We start from the raw sequence: 22,621 nt of genomic DNA, 5'->3' as shown, positions 1-22,621 counted from the left end.
TCACCCGCAAAGCTTTTATGGTGTTCCAGAAGTCAATATATTAAAGTCTCCATGCTTAGGATTTGGGGAGGATACACAGTTGAGCCGAGATTCTGTTACTTTATATAGGCGACGATGCATAGCTAAATTGATTATACATGCAAAAGACAACAATGGGGGCTAAATTACAATTTAAGAAACCATAGCATTATGAAAAGTCACCTCTCTGCTTTGTTGGCTAAGAGTCATTTGCTTGTTTGTGTCATGGGATTGACAGCTCACTTGACCCCAGTCGTTCGGGCAAGTGTTAAAAGTTTGTTCCCCTCCCCCCTCCTTAAGAATTTAGCAGAGATTCAAGATCTCTGCAATAGCTTTGATTAGTGAGAAATGCTAAAAACAACAAAAAAGAATTCTTTAGTTGTGTTTAAAGTAAGAAAAAGAATAGGGACATGGTAGGACCATTGAGAGCCTCTTGTGGCGCAGGGTGGTAAGGCAGCAGAAATGCTGTCTGAAGCTGTCTGCCCATGAGGCTGGGAGTTCAATCCCAGCAGCCAGCTCACGGTTGACTCAGCCTTCCGTCCTTCCGAGGTCAGTAAAATGAGTACCCAGCTTGCTGGGGGGTAAACGGTAATGACTGGGGAAGGCACTGGCAAACCACCCCGTATTGAGTCTGCCATGAAAACGCTAGAGGGTGTCACCCCAAGGGTCAGACATGACTTGGTGCTTGCACAGGGGATACCTTTACCTTTTTTTTAGGACCATTTTTGGGAACCAGAAAGTGACTTTGTAAGAGGTGATGAAGAGAGGGCTGAACTGCTCAATTCCTACACCTCCTTGGTCTTTTCTGGTGAGGGGAATCATGCTCAAAGTAGCACAATCATTTCAATAGATGAGGGATAGGAGTTGTGGCCTAGGATCACCGTAGCGGTAGTCCATAAACACCTGGTTTCTTTTAAATGAAACCAAATCCTCTGAATTGCATCCAAGGGTACTAAAAAGAACTTGCAGATATCATTTCTGAGACTCTGTCCATTATTGTTGACAATTCTTGGAGAACATGTGACGTGCCAAAAGACTGGAGGTAAGCAAATGTTGTCCCCATCTTCAGGAAGGGGGAAATGAGGATCCAGGTACCTACTGACCCATCAGCTTGATGTCTATAGCTGGCAAAATTTTAGAACAAATCATCAGTCAGTACTTGAGCAGCTAGAGCGGATGGCTGTAATTACTAAGAGTCAGCATGGCTTTCTCAAGAACAAATCATGTCAGACTAACCTTATCTCTTTTTTTTTCAGAAAGTTACTACCTTGCAAAATCACGGGGATCCCGTCGACATAGTTTACCTTGATTTCAGTGAGGTTTTTGATAAGAATTTCCACATGAAAATTTTTATTGACCAGTTGGTAAAATGCAGTATGGATCCTAGTACTGCTAGGTGGATCGAGAACGGGTTGACAGATCGCACCCAAAGGGAGCTTGTGAATGGTTCATCATCTTCATGGAGATGAGTAACAAGTCGAGTGCCTCAGGGACCTGTCCTGGGCCCTGTATTGTTGTGAGTTCCTGCATTGTGCAGGGGGTTGGACTAGATGACTCTGAAGATCCCTTCCAATTTTATGATTCTATGACACCCCCCCCCCAATGATGGGCTTGAAGGGGTGGGAAGGGGTCATGGGTGAATGTGAACATAGAGCTATGCTTTCCCAACCATATTCTGCATGTTCACGCTACTATTGGGTTTTTTCAAAACCCAAACTGTGTGTTTCAGGGAGTTCTCAATGGTTAAAAAGTTGAGGAAGGTTGTACTACAGTCTGCAAAATTCCCTTAACAGCAGGTATATGATGTGTCCAGATAGGGACGCCAACCTGCAGGTGGGACCTGGGAATCTGCTGGAATTATAGCGTACTTCCAGACTAAAGAGATCAGTCCCCCTGGAGAAAAGGGCTGCTTTGGAGGGTGGACTCCATAGCATTATACACTGAAGTCCCTGCTTGTCCCAAATCCCACCCAATCCCAGCTGCATCTCTAAATCTCCAGGTATTTCCCATCCCTGAGCTGGCAATGTTGTGTCCAGAACACGTAATGCGAATTCTTGGCAAAGTGGAAACAGCTATGATCGTGAATGGGCAGATTTTTGCAAATCCCCACCCGTTGCATCCCAGTGGCCAAAAGGAGACTTACCGTCGGTCCAACTTCTCCTGGCGGCCCCCTCTCTCCGGGGCTTCCTCTGGCCCCCGCTATTCCCTGGAAACCCTGCAAACAGGAACACAAAGGCTCTAACTGCCGAAGTTGCCAGAGGACCGAAAGTTAACTGGAACTCGAGGCTCAAGGGAAAAGAGCAAAATTAGCTTGCGCCCCCCCTCCCAGGAGGAAATTAGGCCTTCAAGGTTCGTGTCAGTGCCCCCTCCCAGGCAGGAAGGCTAAGAATACATCCTTCACGACTCCTGCTCACTTCATCTCCTATTAACATCACCAGGCAGGGGAGACAGACGACTCGTCGACCTGAGAACAGCATTGTGGGACTGCTTCCTTTCCTCGGTTTTAATGGCTTCATTCTTCAGACAGAATAGTCAGCCTCGGTTCAAAACGTTCTTCTTCTACTTTCACGGTCCTTTCCCCATTTTTTTCACTTTCTTCCACCTCCAATTTCCCCCCAGTCTCTTTTTGGCTCTCTTTGTTGCTATCCTTCGCTCTCCTCTTCCCTTCCCTCTTCTCCTGTGTCTCATTCCTCCGGCTTTCATCCCGCCTGCCTCCATCCCGTGTTTTGAATCCACAAGAAAGGCCCTCCTTGTGTGAAGCTTTCCCTTTAAGCCATGCAAATGAGCAGCTGCTCATTAACATGGGAAGCCCCGCCCAGCAGCCCTCCAAAGCCATGCAGTGGTCTCACACTGCCCATTGCCGAATTTAAGATAGGGATGGGACCAGCTCCACTCAGCAGCGGGGAAATTAGGGGAAACTTTGCTTACCGTGCATTTGAACCCACAAGGAGGCACGTGTAATTTGTTTCAGGTAGTCCAAAAAGTACCCGAATCAATGTTGATTCGGGTATTTTTGGGACTAATCCGGTCTGGATCGCAGTTCCACTTAAGTTAAACTGGCCTTGGCAAATTGTGAATCGGCAAATTGTGATTCGGGCATGATTCGGCGATGCAGAGTTTGGGCGGTTTAAAGGGCCCAAAATGTTCCTTGTCCATCTAATCTGTGATCTGGGGAAGCAGGGCTTCGAAGTAAAGGGACCAAATTTGGAGCATAGCTGCAGGAGTTTCTCCTCCTCCTTCCCAGATCATTGGAAACAATGAAGGTTGGATGGGGGCACCGTCTTTGAGTGCCCATAGAATGGGACCCCCTGGTCCAATCTTTTCTTATTTATTTTATTTATTTATTCAATTTACAGTCTGCCTTCCTCCTCGGACTTTGAAACTTGGGGGGATCTTTTGAAGAGAGGCTCCCACAGCTACGCTGAAAATTTGGTGCCTCTGATTCAAACCTCTGCCCCAAACCTCTGCCCACCCAGACCACAGAATATACTTTAATTGTGCCATCGGTTATCATAGCACCAGATCGATTCACATTCAGTTGAATCCGAACAAGGGGAAGGTGCTTCACATGCTTCAAATTCGGGCCAAATTGATTCAGACTGAATCTGAAACTGTCCAGATTTGTATTTCTTTTTTCTTTGCACATGTCTACCTTGACTGGGTTGAGTCAGATGTCTAAACTGGAACATACTTGGCCTAAGGGCTATGCTGCACCCAAGCAAGGGTTGTCTGCTGCTTGTCTTGTTCAGGGAAACCCATCATGGCTCCTTTGCTTGAGATCAGCAATGTCTTTTCCTTACCCTTCACTACCACTGTTACCTTAAGGGCATGAAGTGGACCATTCAACACGGCTTTGGGTTCTTGCCTCTCTACAACTGAAATTTCTTTGTATCTTTCCCACCACCTGCACTAAAATCTGAAATGGCATCCTTGCTTTTGCTTTTTCCCCGAATTTGTTTTGTATTTTAGAAAACAAGATAGCAATATGAAGGACACATAAAAAAGGAGGCAGGGTCTATACAGCAAATCATAATAATCAAAAATCATTACAAACTATTGAGTACAGAACAGGAAGAGAATTTTCTTCCCAACATCCCCTTCATTATAATCCACAAAACATTACCTACAAAATATATATCTTTTTTTGGACATTTTAAATTTAAAATTTAAACTTCAATTTTCATAACTAATATATATTACTATGTTATTAATTTAATTACACATATTACTTATTTTTTACGTATTTGTCACAAATTCCCATATAAGTTTAAGAAAAGAATCTATTGTTTCTCACATTGAAAATAAGGATATTTTTCTTATACCTTTATATTCAAAATTTGTCTCATTCTATTTCTGCAATACATTTTTAGGCATCACAATATATATTTTATATAATTTTTGAATTGTTTCCCATTCTACGTTTATCTCCTGCTTGGCATCCCTGTTTTTGCTGACATGAGATGGAAAAGAATAGTCACTTGGATGCCAAACTTGGATTACATGAGATGCCAAAGGGTTATGCGCCCAGATGGCACAAAATGCTAAAGGGTTATGGGCCCAGGTGGCTTCCCAGCTCTTGCAAGAAGATAGATGTCTCACTTCAAACACAAAGTATGTTGCTCTTTGAGCTTGGTGTGCTACCCGGAGGGAATTCAAATGACTCTATTTTTGATAACTCAAGTCTATAGAGTGGAAATGTTCTACTGCACATGACTGAGCTCTCACCCGTGGTCCTGGTGGTCCTGGTGGCCCAGCTGTGCCTTCTAGGCCTCGGACACCCTGCGAACCAAGCCACAGCATGATGTTAAAGAGGACATCCAAAACAGGGTAGACTTAAGAGATGACATGATAACATGCTCAGTATAAGCCACAAGCTGTTGCAGGCATTTACATTAAACAAGAGAAACTGCAAAGATGGCAAATCTGCCCCCCTTGAGATTCTACTGATTCTGCTCAACCTCTTTGGCCCTTCTGCCTGAGCTGAAATGACTGGCCTGGTTTAGCCTTTCTGATCCTTAAAATGCTGGTTCCCCTATTGAAACAGATCTTTTAGCACTTCATTTCCATCCCAGTCTCAGAACCTGGCACAGAACTCCTAATTCCCAGGATAGGCATCCTTTGAAACCATAGCTAAACCTAACTGTGTACATTCATTATTGACTTCATTTCTCCTGTACTTTTTCTCCCCGATGGAGACCCAAAACAGCTGGCTTCGCTCTCCTCTCCATTTTATCTTCATGAAAACACTGCTAGATAGGCAAAGCTGAGGCCATGCAGATAGTCCACAATCACCCAGGAAGTTTCCATGGCAGAGCGAGGATTCAAACCCAGGCCTGCCAGATCCTAGTCCAGCACTCTAACCCAGGCTTTCTCAACCAAGGTTTCATGAAGACCTGGGGTTTCTCGATGACCCTGGAAGGGTTTCCTGAATAGGTGGGAATTAGTTAATGTTTTTATATATTTTAAAAATGTGTTACTTATCAGTGATATGACCATATGGCCACACTGTGGCCAGTTAGATTTATTTGGGGCCAAGGACTGCTAGCTTGTTGGTAGTAGCTGAGCACCAGGTTCTTCGGGGGATGTATTCGGAAAGGTGGTCTCGTAGGTACACTGAGCCTGGACCACATATAGCCTTAATGCAGCTATGCTTGACCCATCCTGGGCTTGGGAGGAACTTTGGTTTCTGTTACCCTTTGTGATAGCCAGGTCACCTGCATGTATAGGTAGCAGTGCCTGGACCCTTTTAGCCTATCCAGTGTGGTTTACCTTGGCTCCTTGAATTCCATCTTTCCCTGGAGCTCCCTGGGGGCCCATTATACCCTGCAGGCAAGCAGAACTGTTATTCAGAAAGTTGAACCCAGGCGGCAGCAACAAACAGCTCCTGGCTAGGAAGCCAACATCCCAAGAAACTGCTTTCAACAGTTGTCTTAAAACACACACACTTATTGACTCAGGCCAGGATCCATCTCCTGCAGTGTGCACTGATCTTTCCCCCACTTCTGCTCTCTGAGAAGTACGTTTGGCCGGGACTGGCTTAACTGAAGGAGCTGCATGGCTCGGTACCAGGTTAGCTGAAGGACCCTCTTCTCCCAGATGTGGATTAAGGTCACACAGAGAGGCCCTCCAGACTGTCCCGGCAATCAAAGAAGCTTGTTTGGTGGGTTCCGGAACAAGCTCCCTGGGGAAATTTGATCAAGATGGGTAGCTGTGTTAGTTTATTGCAGTGAGAAAGACCAGGAGTCCAGTAGGACCTTAAAGACTAACAAAAACTGTGGCAGGGAATGAGTTTTCACGCATCATTGTTTACTTCTTCAGATAGAACTAGAATGTGAATACGTCTGTCCTTATATCTTGGAGAGTGGAGTGATTCCAGATGCCAAATGATATTATCATGTGAATTACAATGGCAGGTGAATGAAAATAACAGGTGTGATTGGATTATGTGTGATATGCAGACGGGTAATAGGTGTGGAAAAAAAATCAGCATTGGTCATGAGTGAGAAAACCTAGCTCTAGATTCAGTCCAGGAGGATGCATTATCTTGAGCTTCATTATCAGTTGGAATTCAGCAGTCTCTTACCTAATCTAACTACACTTGCTATTGTTACTCACTTGCTATGGACATTTGGCCCCTGGAATCACTCCACTTTCCAATATATAGAACAGATGGACTCACTTTCCAGCCGTATCGGAAGAAGTGATCTCATCCTGCTGGGTGACACTCAGGCATTCACACAAAATTTGATGGCTAAACCATAAAGAACTTTAGAGTGTCCCCGGGGGGGGGGGGCAATGACATCAGTTCTGGGGCACACAGGAAGCGGTATTATCGCTCTGAGGTTGCCAATCCTCCCTTCATTCTCCAGTTCTCCCATCTCTTGCCAGTTGCCAGGCCCCAGGAGTAATTCCAAAATTGGATGGCATCACCACACAGAAAAAGAGCTGAGCCTTTTTATACCCCACTTCTTACTACCAGAAGGAGTCTCAAAGCGGCTTACAGTTGCCTCTCCTCATAATAGACATCCTGTGAGGGAGGTGAGGCTGAGAGAGCCCTAATATTAATGAAGAAGAAGAGTTGGTTCTTATAGACAGCTTTTCTCTACCCAAAGGAGTCTCAAAGCGGCTTACATTCAACTTCCCTTTCCTCTCCCCACAACAGACACCCTGTGAGGGAGGGGAGGCTGAGAGAGCCCTGAGATTACTGAAGAAGAAGAAGAGTTGGTTCTTATATGCTGCCTTTCTCTACCCAAAGGAGTCTCAAAGCAGCTTCCAATCACCTTCCCTTTCCTCTCCCCACAACAGACACCCTGTGAGGGAGGTGGGGCTGAGAGAGTTCTGAAAGAACTGTAACTGGCTCAAAGGCACTCAGCTGGATGCATATGGAAGAGCCAGAGTGGGGGATCAAACCAGGTTCTCCAGATTAACCGCTCTTAACCATTACACCAAGCAGGCTCTCATGTTGTTGTTATGTGCGAAGTCGTGTCCGACCCATCGCGACCCCATGGACAATGATCCTCCAGGCCTTCCTGTCCTCCACGATTCCCCGGAGTCCATTTAAGTTTGCACCTACTGCTTCAGTGACTCCATCCAGCCACCTCATTCTCTGTCGTCCCCTTCTTCTTTTGCCCTCGATCGCTCCCAGCATTAGGCTCTTCTCCAGGGAGTCCTTCCTTCTCATGAGGTGGCCAAAGTATTTGAGTTTCATCTTCAGGATCTGGCCTTCTAAAGAGCAGTCAGGGTTGATCTCCTCTAGGACTGACCGGTTTGTTCGCCTTGCAGTCCAAGGGACTCGCAAGAGTCTTCTCCAGCACCAGAGTTCAAAAGCCTCAATTCTTTGACGCTCGGCCTTCCTTATGGTCCAACTTTCGCAGCCATACATTGCAACTGGGAATACCATAGCCTTGACTAAACGCACTTTTGTTGGCAGGGTGATGTCTCTGCTTTTTAGGATGCTGTCTAGATTTGCCATAGCTTTCCTCCCCAGGAGCAAGCGTCTTTTAATTTCTTTGCTGCAGTCCCCATCTGCAGTGATCTTGGAGCCCAGGAAAATAAAATCTGTCACTATCTCCATTTCTTCCCCATCTATTTGCCATGAATTGAGAGGGCCGGATGCCATGATCTTTGTTTTCTTGATGTTGAGTTTCAAGCCAACTTTTGCACTCTCCTCCTTCACCCGCATCAACAGGCTCTTTAGTTCCTCTTCACTTTCTGCCATTAGAGTGGTATCATCTGCATATCTGAGGTTGTTGATATTTCTCCCTGCAATCTTGATCCCAATTTGTGACTCCTCTAATCCCGCATTTCTCATGATGTGCTCCGCATACAAGTTAAATAGGCAAGGCGACAGTATACAGCCTTGCCGAACTCCTTTCTCAATTTTGAACCAGTCAGTGATTCCATATTCAGTTCTCACTGTTGCTTCTTGACCTGCATATAAATTTCTCAAGAGACAAATAAGATGCTCTGGTATTCCCATCTCTTTAAGAACTTGCCACAATTTGTTGTGCTCCACACAATCAAAGGCTTTAGCATAGTCAATGAAGCAGAAGTAGACGTTCTTCTGGTACTCCCTAGCTTTCTCCATGATCCAGCGTATGTTGGCAATTTGATCTCTAGTTCCTCTGCCTCTTTGAAATCCTGCCTGTACTTCTGGAAGTTCTCGGTCCACATATTGCTGGAGCCTAGCTTGTAGGATTTTGAGCATAACTTTGCTAGCATGAGAAATTAGTGCAATGGTGCGGTAGTTTGAACATTCTTTGGCATTGCCCTTCTTTGGGATTGGAATGTAAACTGACCTTTTCCAATCCTGTGGCCATTGTTGAGTTTTCCAAATTTGCTGGCATATTGAGTGTAGCACTTTTGCTGCATCGTCTTTTAAGATTTTGAATAGTTCAACTGGAATGCTGTCACCACCACTAGCTTTATTGTTGCTCAGACTTCCTAAGGCCCATTTGACTTCACATTCCAGGATGTCTGGCTCCAGGTCAGTAACTACCCCACTGTGGTCATCAGGGATGTTAAGCTCGCTCTTGTATAGTTGTTCTGTATAATTTTGCCACCTTTGTTTAATCTCTTCTGCTTCTGTGAGGTCCCTACCATTTTGGTCCCTTATCATACCCAACTTTGCATGAAACGTTCTCTTCATATCTCCAATTTTCTTGAAAAGATCTCTGGTCCTCCCCATTCTATTGTTTTCTTCTATTTGTTTGCACTGTTCATTTAAGAAGGCATTCTTATCTCTTCTAGCTTTTCTCTGAAATTCTGCATTCAATTGGGTGTATCTTTCTCTTTCACCCTTGCCTTTCACTTCCCTTCTCTCCTTAGCTATTTGTAAAGCTTCCTCAGACAGCCATTTTGATTTCTTGCATTTCTTTTTCTTTGGGATGGTTTTAGTTGCTACCTCTTGTACAATGTTGCGAACCTCAGTCCATAGTTCTTCAGGCACTCTGTCTATCAGATCTAATTCCTTAAATCTATTTGTCACCTCTACTGTGTATTCGTCGGGGATATGATTTAGTTCATACCTGAGTGGCCTAGTGCTTTTCCCTACTTTCTTCAATTTAAGCCTAAATTTTGCAACAAGAAGCTCATGATCTGAACCACAATCAGCTCCTGGTCTTGTTTTTATTGACTTGATAGAACTTTTCCATCTTTGGCTGCAGAGCACATAGTCAATCTGATTTCTGTGTTGACCGTCTGGTGATGTCCATGTGTAGAGTCGTCTCTTGGGTTGTTGGAAAAGAGTGTTTGCTATGACCATTGTATTCTCTTGACAAAATTCTACCAGCCTGTGCCCTGCTTCATTTTGTACTCCAAGGCCAAACTTGCCTGTTATCCCGGTTATCTTTTGGCTTCCTACTTTAGCATTCCAATCCCCCATGATGATAAGCACATCATTTTTTGGTGTTGCTTCTAGAAGGTGTTGTAGGGCTTCATAGAAATGATCAACTTCATCCTCTTCAGCAGCAGTGGTTGGGGCATAGACCTGGATCACTGTGATGTTGAATGGTTTGCCTTGGATTCGAACTGAGATCATTCTGTCATTTTGGGGATTGTATCCCAAGACTGCTTTTCCTACTCTCTTATTGATTATGAAGGCTACTCCATTTCTTCTGCGAGATTCTTGTCCACAGTAGTATACCTGATGGTCATCTGAATTAAATTCACCCATTCCTGTCCATTTTAGTTCACTGATTCCTAAAATGTCGATGTTCAGTCTTGACATTTCTTGTTTGACCACGTCCAGCTTACCTTGATTCATGGATCTGACGTTCTGGCTCTCATAGGATGCCCTAATACTGTTCGTTCAAAGACGACAGCATGTTTTAAAATATGAGCACTCAGAAATCTCCCCCCCCCCTCTTTTTCTGAACTCAAGTGTGCTGCATGATGCTTCCTTTCCATTCGGGAGCCCATGGACGAAATGGGCTCTGGAGAGTCGTTAGAAATTACGTTGTCGAATCTTATTGTTCTCCCTTCTCGGAGAGGCACTTTGTCCTTGATGAAGGGTGGGAGAGTTTTCTCTTCAGACTAGCTCATCCAGCTGCAGAAATCTCCGCACCACATTGGATTGACCTCCTTACGCTGCTCTGAGATTTCCGATAATTAATGTTTGCTAAATTGCAGAGCCTGCGAGAGGGAAGGCAAAGCAAAGTTTGGGGAGGGGGGAGGGGGGAGGTGGACAGTAAAAGCCGGGGACAGTGACTTTTTCCAATCAAAGGGGCAACCTGTATCAAAATTCAGAGCCAGGGATCAAGAAAGTTCCGGCTGAAGAGAGCCCATTTCGCATAACAGAGGCTAAACAACTTGATACGACGGATGACTGATGCGTTGATACAGGGGTAGTCAAACTGCGGCCCTCCAGATGTCCATGGACTACAATTCCCATGGGCTCATGGGAATTGTAGTCCATGGACATCTGGAGGGCCGCAGTTTGACTACCCCTACTCTATCAAGTATTATGTACCTGTACGTAGTGGGTTTTCTGGCATCCCATTTACCTCTCTAATGAACTTTAACTTGCAGATTTGGTTGTTTTTCTTTTTTTTTTAAGAGCTATATTTGCTTCCTTAACCATGTTGGACTCAAGAGGCATAAGTTATAGACCCCAAGTCAGAGGATTCTAGTATCACAAGAAGGACAACATCTAAACCAGGGGTAGTCAACCTGTGGTCCTCCAGATGTCCATGGACTACAATTCCCATGAGCCCCTGCTAGCGTTGGCTGGCAGGGGCTCATGGGAATTGTAGTCCATGGACATCTGGAGGACCACAGATTGACTACCTCTGACCTACAGCATATGCCGGAAGGGGCTCATGGGAATTGTAGTCCATGGACATCTGGAGGACCATAGGTTGACTACCCCTGATCTAAACTACCGACCTGCAGGAGAAGACTCCAGACCTTGCGGACAGTGACAAAAATGCAAAAAGCAAGCGAGAGGCACCTAGGTTCAGACGTTTTCATGAATGGAAGCAGGCATTTGGCTGTTGTGGGTATTTTTGTATCACAAGCAGGACAGCGCGAAAGAAGACACACAAAGCTACCAACCTGCAGGAGAGGATTTCAGGCCTTGCCGAGGACAACCGCAGAGAGCACCAAAAATGTCAAAAGGAAGCAAGATGTGTTTGGACATTACCTGAATCCCTGCGCTGCCACTGTCTCCTTTGTCGCCTTTAATGCCCGGTGGTCCCTTGAATTAGAATGTAATAGCAGAGTTATGGCGAATGCATAAATCCTTAAGCCAGAACCTAGATAAAATTAAGAGGGTACAGAGGAGAGCGACGAGGATGATCTGGGGCCAAGGGACCAAGCCCTATGAAGATAGGTTGAGGGACGTGGGAATGTTCAGCCTGGGGGAAAGGAGGTTGAGAGGGGACATGATAGCCCTCTTTAAGTATTTGAAAGGTTGTCACTTGGAGGAGGGCAGGATGCTGTTCCCATTGGCTGCAGAGGAAAGGACATGCAGTAATGCGTTTAAACTACAACGATATAGGCTAGATATCAGGAAAACAATTTTCACAGTCAGAGTAGTTCAGCAGTGGAATAGGCTGCCTAAGGAGGTGGTGAACTCCCCCACACTGGCATTCTTCAAGCAAAGGTTGGAGACACACTTTTCTTGGATGCTTTAGGATGCTTTGGGCTGATCCTGCATTGAGCAGGGGGTTGGACTAGATGGCCTGCATGGCACCTTCCAACTCTATGATTCTATGATTCTATGATTCTATGATTCTATAACTTGTTCATTTCAAAGATAGACTCATGGATCTTAAGGAGAACCAGAAAACAAAGGAAGAGTGACTTACAATAGGACCCTGCACAGCTACCCCTTGGGAGCCTGGAGTCCCTTGCTGTCCTCCTGGACCTTCTGGCCCAACCTGCCCAGGTGGGCCCGGTGCACCCTAGAGTCACCAGGGAGAAGAGGAAAGAGAAAGGAAACACGTGACCATCTAAGCATCCAACGCCCTCTAGATTTGAACTGTCAAATGCTGGAACCTGGTGGTGATCTCCAAAATGGTGACCACAGAAGGACACCAGAAAAGCCCTGCAGGATCAAACCAGTGGCTCATCTAATCAGGGGATTCCCAATGTAATGTGACCTTAAGATGTTTGAAATGATGGTAGGGCACTTTAAGGTACTTTTGCCTAGTTGAGCACTAGACATTAATTTTGCTGGCTTGAACCAGCATGGTGTAGAGCAGGGGTAGTCAATCTGCGGCCCTCCAGATGTCCATGGACTATAATTCCCAGGAGCCCCTGCCAGCGGATGCTGGCAGGGGCTCCTGGGAATTGTAGTCCATGGACATCTGGAGGGCCGCAGTTTGACTACCCCTGAGTGCTGACTTCTGATATGGCTAGCTGGGTTTGATTCCCCACTCTTCCTCCACATGCAGCCAGCTGGGTGACCTTGGGGCTCACCACAGCACAGATAAAGCTGTTCTGACCGAGCAGGAATATCAGGGCTCTCTCAACCCCACCCACCTCTTACATGAACTTTATTTCATGTTTGAAACATAAAAGAAGAAGAGTTCATTTTTATACCCCACTTTACTCTACCAGAAGGAGTCTCAAAGCAGCTTACAATCACTTCCTCTTCCACTCCCCACGACAGACACCCTGTGAGGTGGGTCAGACAGAGAGAACTCTGACAGGACAGCTTGGTCAGAACTGCACTTATCAGGGCTGTGATGAGCACAAGGTAACCCAGCTGGCTGCATGTGGAGGCACGGGTAATTGAACTCGGCTCACCAGATTACAAACCGCCACTCTTAACCACAACACCAGGCTGGTTCTACACAAGTGCTTTTTTTTTTGTTGCTTCTGACCATTTAAACCCCTGCTTTCTCCTCTCCACGAACCATAACAAACTGCATGAAAGTTCGGGAGGACAGTATGAAGACATTGTTTTGCGAACCACGAACCGGGCAATATCCATGATGAACTTTTGTTTGTCAGCTGGTTCGTGCCCCTCCCTAGTTGACCGCATGTGAGTGAATGATCCAGCAGGTTGCTAAAGAGCTGTGAATGCCCGCTATCCAGATTTGCATAGAGCTTTTGTAAACCTGTCCCTGCACAGAGATGCAAATAAATTCAAATTGTTTGGCAGCCATTAGCAAAATTACTTCTATAAACACTGAAGGGTAGGATTTTATTAATGCACAGCATTTATTGATGAACAATTTGCATGATTTGCAGCTGATTTAATTGTGTCTTTAAGCCACTGCCTGCTTTGTGGAGCAGGGGGAGGGATAGTGGAACATTCTTCTTCTTCTTCTTCTTCTTCTTCTTCTTCTTCTTCTTCTTCTTCTTCTTCTTCTTCTTCTTCTTCTTCTTCTTCTTCTTCTTCTTCTTCTTCTTCTCCTCTTCTTCCTGTTGTTGTTGTTGTTGTTGTTAAGGTAGCAGCTGGTCAGAAGTTTGCTCATAGCGGATCAGGGATCTGCTGGGATCTGCTTTGGATCCACTTCACAGTTATAATTAAGGTTGAGATTAGAAATGATCAGGTTTCAGTCTCCTTATTGCAGAAGGGAGAAGAGAACAGTCATTGTTTCTCTTGCCCCCCCACCCAGGCTGGAAAGGAATTATGGTGACCCCGTGAATTAAGGACCTCAAAAATGTGCGATCGTTAACAGCTTTGCTGAGATTTTGCACACGGGGGTCTGGGACTTGCTTGATGGAGACCACCCATTTAAATTGGGGTCTTCCTCTTTTCCTGCCTCCTTCAACTTTTCCAAGCATGATTGTTTCTTCTGGTGAGCCTTGTCTCCTCATAAAGTGAGAAGAAATGGGGGGGGGGGGCTGAACTAAGGAAAAATGAAGAGAAAGGAATAAACGGTGCAAAAGGAAAACAATCTTTCATGGCAGAATAACCCCTACTGTTTACGTTCAGCTTCATCAGGGGGAATTTACAGAAGTGATATACAACAGAACATGCATTAAATACATCATTTTTAAAGAAAAAAGATAGAGGACAATTTCACAGAGCATGTACAGAGGGCAACTTCTGTTTGGCTGTTTTGCCGTAAACTCTAAAGCAGCATCAACATTGGGATTGTAGCCCATGGGGATTGTAGTTCATGGGCATCTGGAGAGCCATGGTTTGGCCTTCCCTTTACTACATTTCCACAAGGCATATGCAGAGAGCAATTCAGTCATTACGGATTCTTTCCCTTTTATTCAGCCATTAAAGATTCTTTTCCTTTTGCACCATTTGTTTCTTCTTATCATGTGACAAAAGTATGATAGCCTCAGGTGAGTCGTTCTCACTTCTAGGACGAGTCTATAACCAGCAACATCATTGAACTGCCCCCCCCCCCCACGAGGAACTTCTCCTGAAATAATCAAGGAAGAACTACAGGCAACGGCCTTAAATACTGGTGGGCTAATAGAACTGAACGAGGTATTTGAAATCATTTAATGCTATTCAATGCTATTCGTCTCCGAGGCAATTTAATGCCATCCGTATCCAATTTTTAAGTTGTTAACTGCCCCACGCTGGCTTGCCGGGAGGGGCCGTCTTGTCTTTTGGGCAGTTCACAATATCCGAAAAACTCTGCGGAAGTTAACAGTGGCTCCCGAAAGCTCCTCCCCTGCCATACACTTCATGAGACTTTACGATGCTCCTGGGCCCATTCCGCAGACATAGCATAATGCAGTTTGAATGCGCTTTGGCAGCTGGATTTTCCTGTGCGGAACAGGAAAATCTACTTCTAAAGTGCATTGAAAGTGCATTATCCTATGTGTGTGGAATAGGCCCTGAACTCTCTTTTCTGTTGCTACAGAAAGACAAACACAGTGGCCCATCTCGATCTATGCTCCAATAGGACAACGGAAAAATCCCCCACTGTACCCCAGAGGTTTGTCAGTGGACCTGGGGTTATCCGCTCACTTTCTCAGCCTGACCTACCGCACAGGACTGTTGTGAGGATAAAACAAGAGTGGAGGAGCCTTGTAGGAAGGGTGGGATGATAATGGGATGGAAGACAAAGACGGGGAGCTTTAACTTAAATGTTTTCTTCTGAGAACTACTGTGCTAGATGGATTTACTGTGTCATCCCCGTTCCCTCCCTCTCCCCTCCTACTGCCTTTTGAGGAGCTCTGCTTTAAAAAAGAGGGGGTGGGGATGGAAAGGCTGTGATGATTGTTTGGTCTATTTTGGACAGGAAGACCAAACCGCATCTCCCTCTGACTGTGTCAATCATTCTTTAGCATGCAAAAGGACGGGGCGAAGCCACCCAAGACACGATGATGGATTGCAAACATTTTCCAGGGCTTTTATCGGGCCCTGGTTCAAGATCGGCGTCCATTTATTCATGTCCTGATTTACAGGGAAAGAAAGCTCGCTCGCTTTTCTGGCTGTCACGCTGGACGTTTCGGGGAAGCGAAAATTCGGCGTGGCCGTATGAAAGGAAGGCAGGCTCCAAGTACAATGTCACCTCGTCAGACTGCCTTGAAAGAGGAGAAAACCTTGTGTTTCTGTATACGCCAGGTCTGATAATAGATGTTCTCTGGTTTTCTGACACCAATCAATCACCTTCAAGTGGTTAGTCCCTTCCGTTAATGTTCTCTGGAACTCTGCCAAGCTATACTGATACCCTGAAAATGTTTGTTGGTTTCTAAAGCAGTTTCCCCAAAATGGGTCTTGAAGCCCCTGAAAGTAAGTTTTGGGTCAGCCCTCCTGAATGGCCACCTCCGGCCCCTTTCCATGGCTCTTTTGAGAGCCAGCTTGGCGATGTACTCTAATCTGGAGAACCGGGTTTGATTCCCCACTCCTCCACGTGCAGCCTGCTGAATGATCGTGGGCCCTTCCCCATTCTCTCAGAGCCCTCTCAGGTCCTCAAGTTGACCTTGGGCCAGTCCCAGTTCTCCCAGAGCTCTCTCCACCCCTCAGGGCATCTGTTGTGGGGAGAGGAAGGGAAGACAAGTGTAAGCTGCTTTGAGACTCCTCCGGGGTACCAAAAACTGAGCTCTTTTCTTTTGCGTTTTCGAAACCCATCTCTGATCCTGGAAATGTGTCATGCATTAGCTGGTTTCATTGTCTTCTTCCCTGCATGTACGTGTTGATCAAGTCAAATGTGTCCTGTTCGGTCCTAGAGAGGGTTTTGTAGAATCCTAGTGGGGATTAGAGGGAAGAAGAGGGTGGTCATGGGCTGGAAACGAGGCAAATAAAGAATAAAGATATTTATTCACAGAAACAATTCTAGTGCCGTGCATGTCAGGTTTGTATCAGTATTTGGTTTTCAAAATGCTCCGTCTTCAGGAGAGCCAGCTTGGTGTTGTGGTTAAGAGCTGCAGCTTCTGGTCTGGCAAGCCAGGTTGGATTCCCCACTTTTCCTCCACATGCAGCCAACTGGGGGGGTCCCTGGGATAGTCACAGTCCTGTTAGGTCAGTTCTCTCAGAGCTCCCTCAGCCTCACCTACCTCACAGAGCGTCTGTTGTGGGGAGAGGAAGGGAAGGTGATTGTAAGCCTCTTTGAGACTCCTTTGAGTAGTGAAAAGCAGGGTATAAAAACCGACTCTCCTTCTTCACCTCACCCAGAGTCCTAGATGCAACAGGACTTACCTTGGGGCCTGGCTCTCCTTGTTCCCCCTGCGGTCCTCTCCTCCCAGGACTGCCCTGAAGAAGAAGCAAAGAATCACTCAGTTTAGTTCCTACATATGAAGTTAGAACAAAGATCTGCAGCTGCTGCTGGTTTAGACCAAGAATCTTCTTGACCTGTTTCCTGTTTCTGATCATGGTGAGCCAAAATGCTTCTGTAGAGCCCATAATCAGGGCAAGAAAGAAACAAGATGTCCCCAGCAACTGGTATCCAGAGGGTGGATATCAAGATTCCATTATCATGGCTAAGAGCCTGCGGGAGATTTATCTTCTATGAATTTGTCTAATCCTATTTTTTAAATCATCTTTGCTGTATCCTAGAGGAATCGGTGTTTCCTTGAAACCATCCCAAGTTCAAACATTCCTGCACATCAAAAATGGTCTGTTATTCGTGCACATCCAAAAATAGATAGCCCAGGCTAGCTTGATCTCCACAGACCTCAGAAGCGAAATGCCATGAGCCAGTGATGGGAGCAGCAGTATACAAATCAAATTATGAATGAATGAATGAATGAATGAATGAATGAATGAATGAATGAATGAATGAGGGGGAATCAATGTTAGGTTCCATTGGAGGGTTATGTGTGATGCCAAAAGAACCACCATGTGCCTTTCTGCCCACCAAGGCGGCTAACCGATTTAACCCCACCGGATAAAATCACATTTTAAAAACCATTAAAATCAACATCAAACCACAGCATTAAAAACAGAGCCACACTATGCATACAAAAACCATCAAAACAATGATAAAAACTTTGGGCAGGAAGGAACGAAAGAAAAATGCCTTCAGCCACTGGCAGAAAGGGGCAACAGAATGATGAAAACAGGACCCGGGTCTAAATGGACAGTGCCACGGGGATCCCCCAAATCGTTCCATAGATAACGGCTCACAATTCACAACTGGTTTATGGTGACCCTGTCAAGGGGCTTTTGGAGGGAAGTGAGAAGCAGAGGGGATCTGCTGTCATCTCCCTCCACAGAATGTTCTTTAGCGGTCTCCCATCCAAGTACCAGATCCTGCTCAGTTTCCAACTTATGGGGACCCCAGCAAGGGGATACAAAGCAAAGCAGAGAGCCTGTGACGTGGCCTTTCCCTTCAAGGCCTTCCTTCCCAGTCTCCCATCTGAGTACCACCCCTTGCTTAGCTTCCGAGATGAGACAAGATCAGGCAATTGTGCAGCTGTCCCTTCCCCGGTTTTCCAAGGAGAATAAGACTGAACAAAAGCAAGCCCCACCCACAGCACTGCAATCGGATTAAATTTGACCTTGGAAGCATGCAGGGCTTCTTTCTACTCGCCACCTGCACGTTCCGCTGATCTCACTGATGGAACGGCGTAATGTTCCCCACCCGCCCTCTCCCGCATACGTTGAAAGCAGGGAGCTCTGTGAAAGGTGAGGGTGAACACCCAACAGGAAAACATCTGATTATCCTAATGGGGCCCACTTTCTCATTTCTCAAAGTGCTTCTGCCTCGGCCAGACAGCCTCATCTGCATTCCGGGCGACCCGCAGCGAGGGGGAGGCGGAATAACAAATAAATTCACGCTTGCGGGCTTGCCCAGTGGGTAACCCAGCTGCAGCAGAGTGCCCGCATTCTAGCAGAGGGGAGGGTACGGATCCATCAGGAATACACTCACACACACACTTACAAACACACACACACACACCCCTTTCAGCATTGCCTAAGTTACCAGGCCAAGGAGCCAATTAACATGCTGGCACGTTCAACAGCTGGGTGAACGTATCGACGTTCTAATCCATGCAGTCGTTTATATGGATTAGGCAATCCCGAGTCAAGGCAACTGCGGTATAGATCGTTCCCATCAATTAGAACGGTATTATATCGGTATTCCCGAGTATCTCCACACACTAATGCCAAGCAGTGATCTGATAGTCTTCATTTATATGAATTTGCTATTCCCCCTTCCCCGTTTCTTTGTAATCTCAAGCTATTTGGGGGGTTTATCTCAATCTCTGGTTCTCCAGTTGAAAGGATCAGGTTGTAGGTGGAGCGAAAGACCCCGGCAAGCCACTGCTAGCCTGAGTAGACAATACTTTGATGGGTCAGCATGCGGCAGCTGCCGATGTTTACGTCTTGTTTCTCACAGGTTTTCCGGAAGCATATCAAGGACATCCCGACTCACCGGAGGCCCCGGAGGACCTGGAACACCTGGAATCCCCGACGTGCAGGTGCAGGAAGGAAAGACGCTGGGGCAGGTTTCTTCATCCCGCTGGAACAGGTAAAAGAAAACAGGAGGGACTGAAGTCACGTATGGGCAACAGGTGAGACCCCGGTGAGACCACATGCATGCGTGGGCTTGGCTTTATAACTATGGCAACCGATGGTGGGCAGAACGGGAAAGGAAATACACAACACTGTGACATTGCAGTGAGACAGTTTGGCTTGGGTAACCCTTCAGGATTGGGGGCAAGCCAGGTACAAATGGCCACTCCCTTTACAGTGTTGGAATGGGGCAGACGCACCTGGGGGACAACTTCTTGGAATATGTCCCCCGAAGAGCGTTACGCTCTGCCAGTTCCAACAGGACGGTGGTCCCTGGCCTCAGAGGTTCAGCAGGGCTCAGCCAGGGCCTTTTCAGTCCTGGCCCCCTACCTGGTGGAATGAACTCCTGGAGGAGATGCAAGCCCTTGTTGGGTCTCCCCCAATGGAAATATATAAAAAGTGTGACATGCTTACAATACAGATGTTTCTTAAGTGACAATGCCGGGGAGGAGACAGTTGCACTTGCAGCCTTACCAGTGCTGGGACCTCACAACATCTGTCTTCTTCTGCCCACAAGCTGCTGCACACGATCCGCAGTGACTGCAGCTGGAACTACACGTGGAATGAAAGGAGAGGAGGCGCACTCAGAGGAACATAAGAATGTGGCACATAAAAGAAGACATGTTGGAGACGGCCAGTCTGTGTCATACAATGGCCCAAACCCAGGGGCCATCAGGAGGTCCATCATCTGGGATAAAACCGCAGAAGCCCTCCCACTACTGACCCCACAAGCACCAGGGATACAGAGGATCACTGCTCCAGACAGAAGAACATAAGAGAAGCCATGTTGGATCAGACCAATGGCTCCTCCAGTCCAACACTCTGTGGTCACACAGTGGCCAAAACCAGGGGCCATCAGGAGGTTCACCAGAACTCCAGAAGCCCTCCCACTACCACCTCTCAGGCACCAAGAATAGAGCATCACTGTCTCAGACATAAGAGAAACCATGTTGGATAAGGCCAATGGCCCCTCCAGTCCAACACTCTGGGTCACACAGTGGCCAAACCCAGGGGCCATCAGGAAGTCCACCAGCAGGGCCAGAACTCCAGAAGCCTTCCCAGTATTGCCCCCCTGAAGCATCAAGAATACAGAGCTTCACTACCCCAGAATGTTTCATCTATACATTGTGGCTAATGGCCATTGACAATCCTCTTTTCCAGATGTTTCTCCAGCTCCCCTTGAAGCTACTTCTAGCTGCCACTTCCTGCAGCAGTGACTTTCAAGAACAGATTCTGAGCCCACGAGCCATTACACAGCAGTGTAGAGCAATTGTTAGAGTATATGGGAGATCTAGTTCACCAGTGGGATGGGCTGCCTAATGAGGTGGGGAGCTCCCCCTCACTGGTGGTCCAAGCAGCGGCTGGACAGATCCATCTCCTGGATGCTTTAGGCTGACCTTGCATTGAGCAGGGAGTGGGACTGGATGGCCTGTGTGGCCCCTTCCCACTCTAGGATTCTAGGAGTCTAGTTAACCAGTGGAATGGGCTGCCTAAGGAGGTGGGGAGCTCCCCCTTACTGGCCGTCTTCAAGCAGCGGCTGGACAGATCCTTCTCCTGGATGCTTGAGGCTGATCCTGCATTGAGTAGGGAGTGGGACTAGATGGCCTGCATGGCCCCTTCCCACTCTAGGATTCTAGGAGTCTAGTTCAGCAGTGGAAGGGGCTGCCTAAGGAGGTGGGGAGCTCCCCCTCACTGGCCGTCTTCAAGCAGCAGCTGGACAGATCCTTATCTTGGATGCTTTAGGCTGATCCTGCATTGAAAAGGGTGTGGGATTAGATGGCCTGTCTGGCCTCTTCCAGATCTCGTCTATGGTTCTATTCCTTTGGGGGGAAAGATAGGGTGTAATAAATGAAGTAAACAAATACTCTACTACTGTTACCGCCAGGTACACAAAAATGATTCAAGGAAAGGGAAAGAGCTCACTTCCAGTTTGCCGGAAACAACTTCTCTAAAGCCTTCCAAAGAGCCTCTTGTGGTGCAGAGTGGTAAGGCAGCCGTCTGAAAGCTCTGCCCATGAGGCTGGGAGTTCAATCCCAGCAGCCGGCTCAAGGTGGACTCAGCCTTCCATCCTTCCGGGGTCGGTCAAATGAGTACCCAGCTTGCTGGGGGGTAAAAGGTAATGACTGGGGAAGGCACTGGCAAACCACCCCGTATTGAGTCTGCCATGGAAATGCTAGAGGGCGTCACCCCAAGGGTCAGACATGACTCGGTGCTTGCACAGGGGATACCTTTATCTTTACTTTTAAAGCCTTCCAAATTATGGAGGGGCGAAAGCAAGCATCCTTATGAGCGTCCTTCCAAGTTGGTCCTTCCTGAGAGAATCGTACCTTGGCTTCTTTCAACTCCACGGGTGTCCAATCTGCCAAGAAATCCATCAGCGTGCTGCAAAACCTTTGCAGTCCCATCTTGCAGCAGCAAACGTCATTAGGTCTTCCCTGCCTTCACACCAGAACTCTGGGGCTTGTTTGTGCAGAAAGCCATCCTGGAAACCCACGGCCAATGCCAAATTATTTACGAGTCTAGGGGCAAAAGACGTCCTCCGTGGCCAGTTGGGGTCAGGAAGGCTGAACCCTTCCCAAGTAAACCCAGGAAGCCTGCCCCCAAGCAGCTGTTCTTAAATTCTCATTTGCTCTGTGCCTGGCCAAACCTTTCTCCTGAAGGCTCAGTAATTGGATTTGGCTCTAAAATATGAAGCAGATTTTTTAAAAACTTTGCGGCCCGTCAAAGGAAGACAAACCCGAAGAAAACAAAGGAGCTCACATTTCTAAGAGGAATGCCGTCTGTCCTATGACTCCTGTGTCTAATGAAGGTAGCTTGGACTCTCAAAAGCTTATACCAGCCTTTCTCAGCTTTTTTTACCACTGAGAAACCCCTGAAACATTCTTCAGGTCTTCAGGCTTTGAGAAGCCCCAGAAGTGGTGCGATCGTGCAGAATATGGCTGGGAAGCAGAGCTGTGGACACGCCCACCTAGAATCATAGAGCTGGAAGGGACATCATGGGTCATCTAGTCCAACCCCCTGCACTGTGCAGGACACTCACAACCCTCTCACTCATCTACTGTCACCTGCCACCCCTTTGAACCTTCACAGAATCAGCCTCTCCGTCAGATGGCTATCCAGCCTCTGCTTAAAAATCTCCAAAGATGGAGAACCCACCACTTCCCGAGGAAGCCTGTTCCATTGAGGAACCGCTCTCACTGTCAGGAACTTCTTCCGGAGGTT

At 46.8% G+C, this 22,621-nt stretch overlaps 1 protein-coding gene across 2 annotated transcripts in view; it reads right to left on the bottom strand.

Annotated features, from left to right (window-relative positions):
• Positions 1 to 22,621, bottom strand: part of COL20A1 (collagen type XX alpha 1 chain) — a 142,657-nt gene that overhangs the window by 16,214 nt on the left and 103,822 nt on the right. The window contains exons 27-34 of one of the 2 annotated variants that reach the window (XM_077335837.1): positions 19,874 to 19,951; positions 19,260 to 19,346; positions 17,081 to 17,134; positions 12,327 to 12,422; positions 11,660 to 11,713; positions 5,788 to 5,841; positions 4,744 to 4,797; positions 2,162 to 2,233 (exon numbers count right to left, since the gene is read on the bottom strand). In XM_077335837.1, the coding sequence (XP_077191952.1) occupies positions 2,162 to 2,233; positions 4,744 to 4,797; positions 5,788 to 5,841; positions 11,660 to 11,713; positions 12,327 to 12,422; positions 17,081 to 17,134; positions 19,260 to 19,346; positions 19,874 to 19,951 (549 nt within the window). The remainder of the gene's footprint in view (positions 1 to 2,161; positions 2,234 to 4,743; positions 4,798 to 5,787; positions 5,842 to 11,659; positions 11,714 to 12,326; positions 12,423 to 17,080; positions 17,135 to 19,259; positions 19,347 to 19,873; positions 19,952 to 22,621) is intronic. The other variant, XM_077335838.1, reaches the window with a different exon arrangement.

Source organism: Paroedura picta, chromosome 4 (assembly GCF_049243985.1).
Source record: "Paroedura picta isolate Pp20150507F chromosome 4, Ppicta_v3.0, whole genome shotgun sequence".
Classification (NCBI taxonomy): domain Eukaryota; kingdom Metazoa; phylum Chordata; class Lepidosauria; order Squamata; family Gekkonidae; genus Paroedura; species Paroedura picta.
This window is presented reverse-complemented; position numbering and strand designations above follow the sequence as displayed.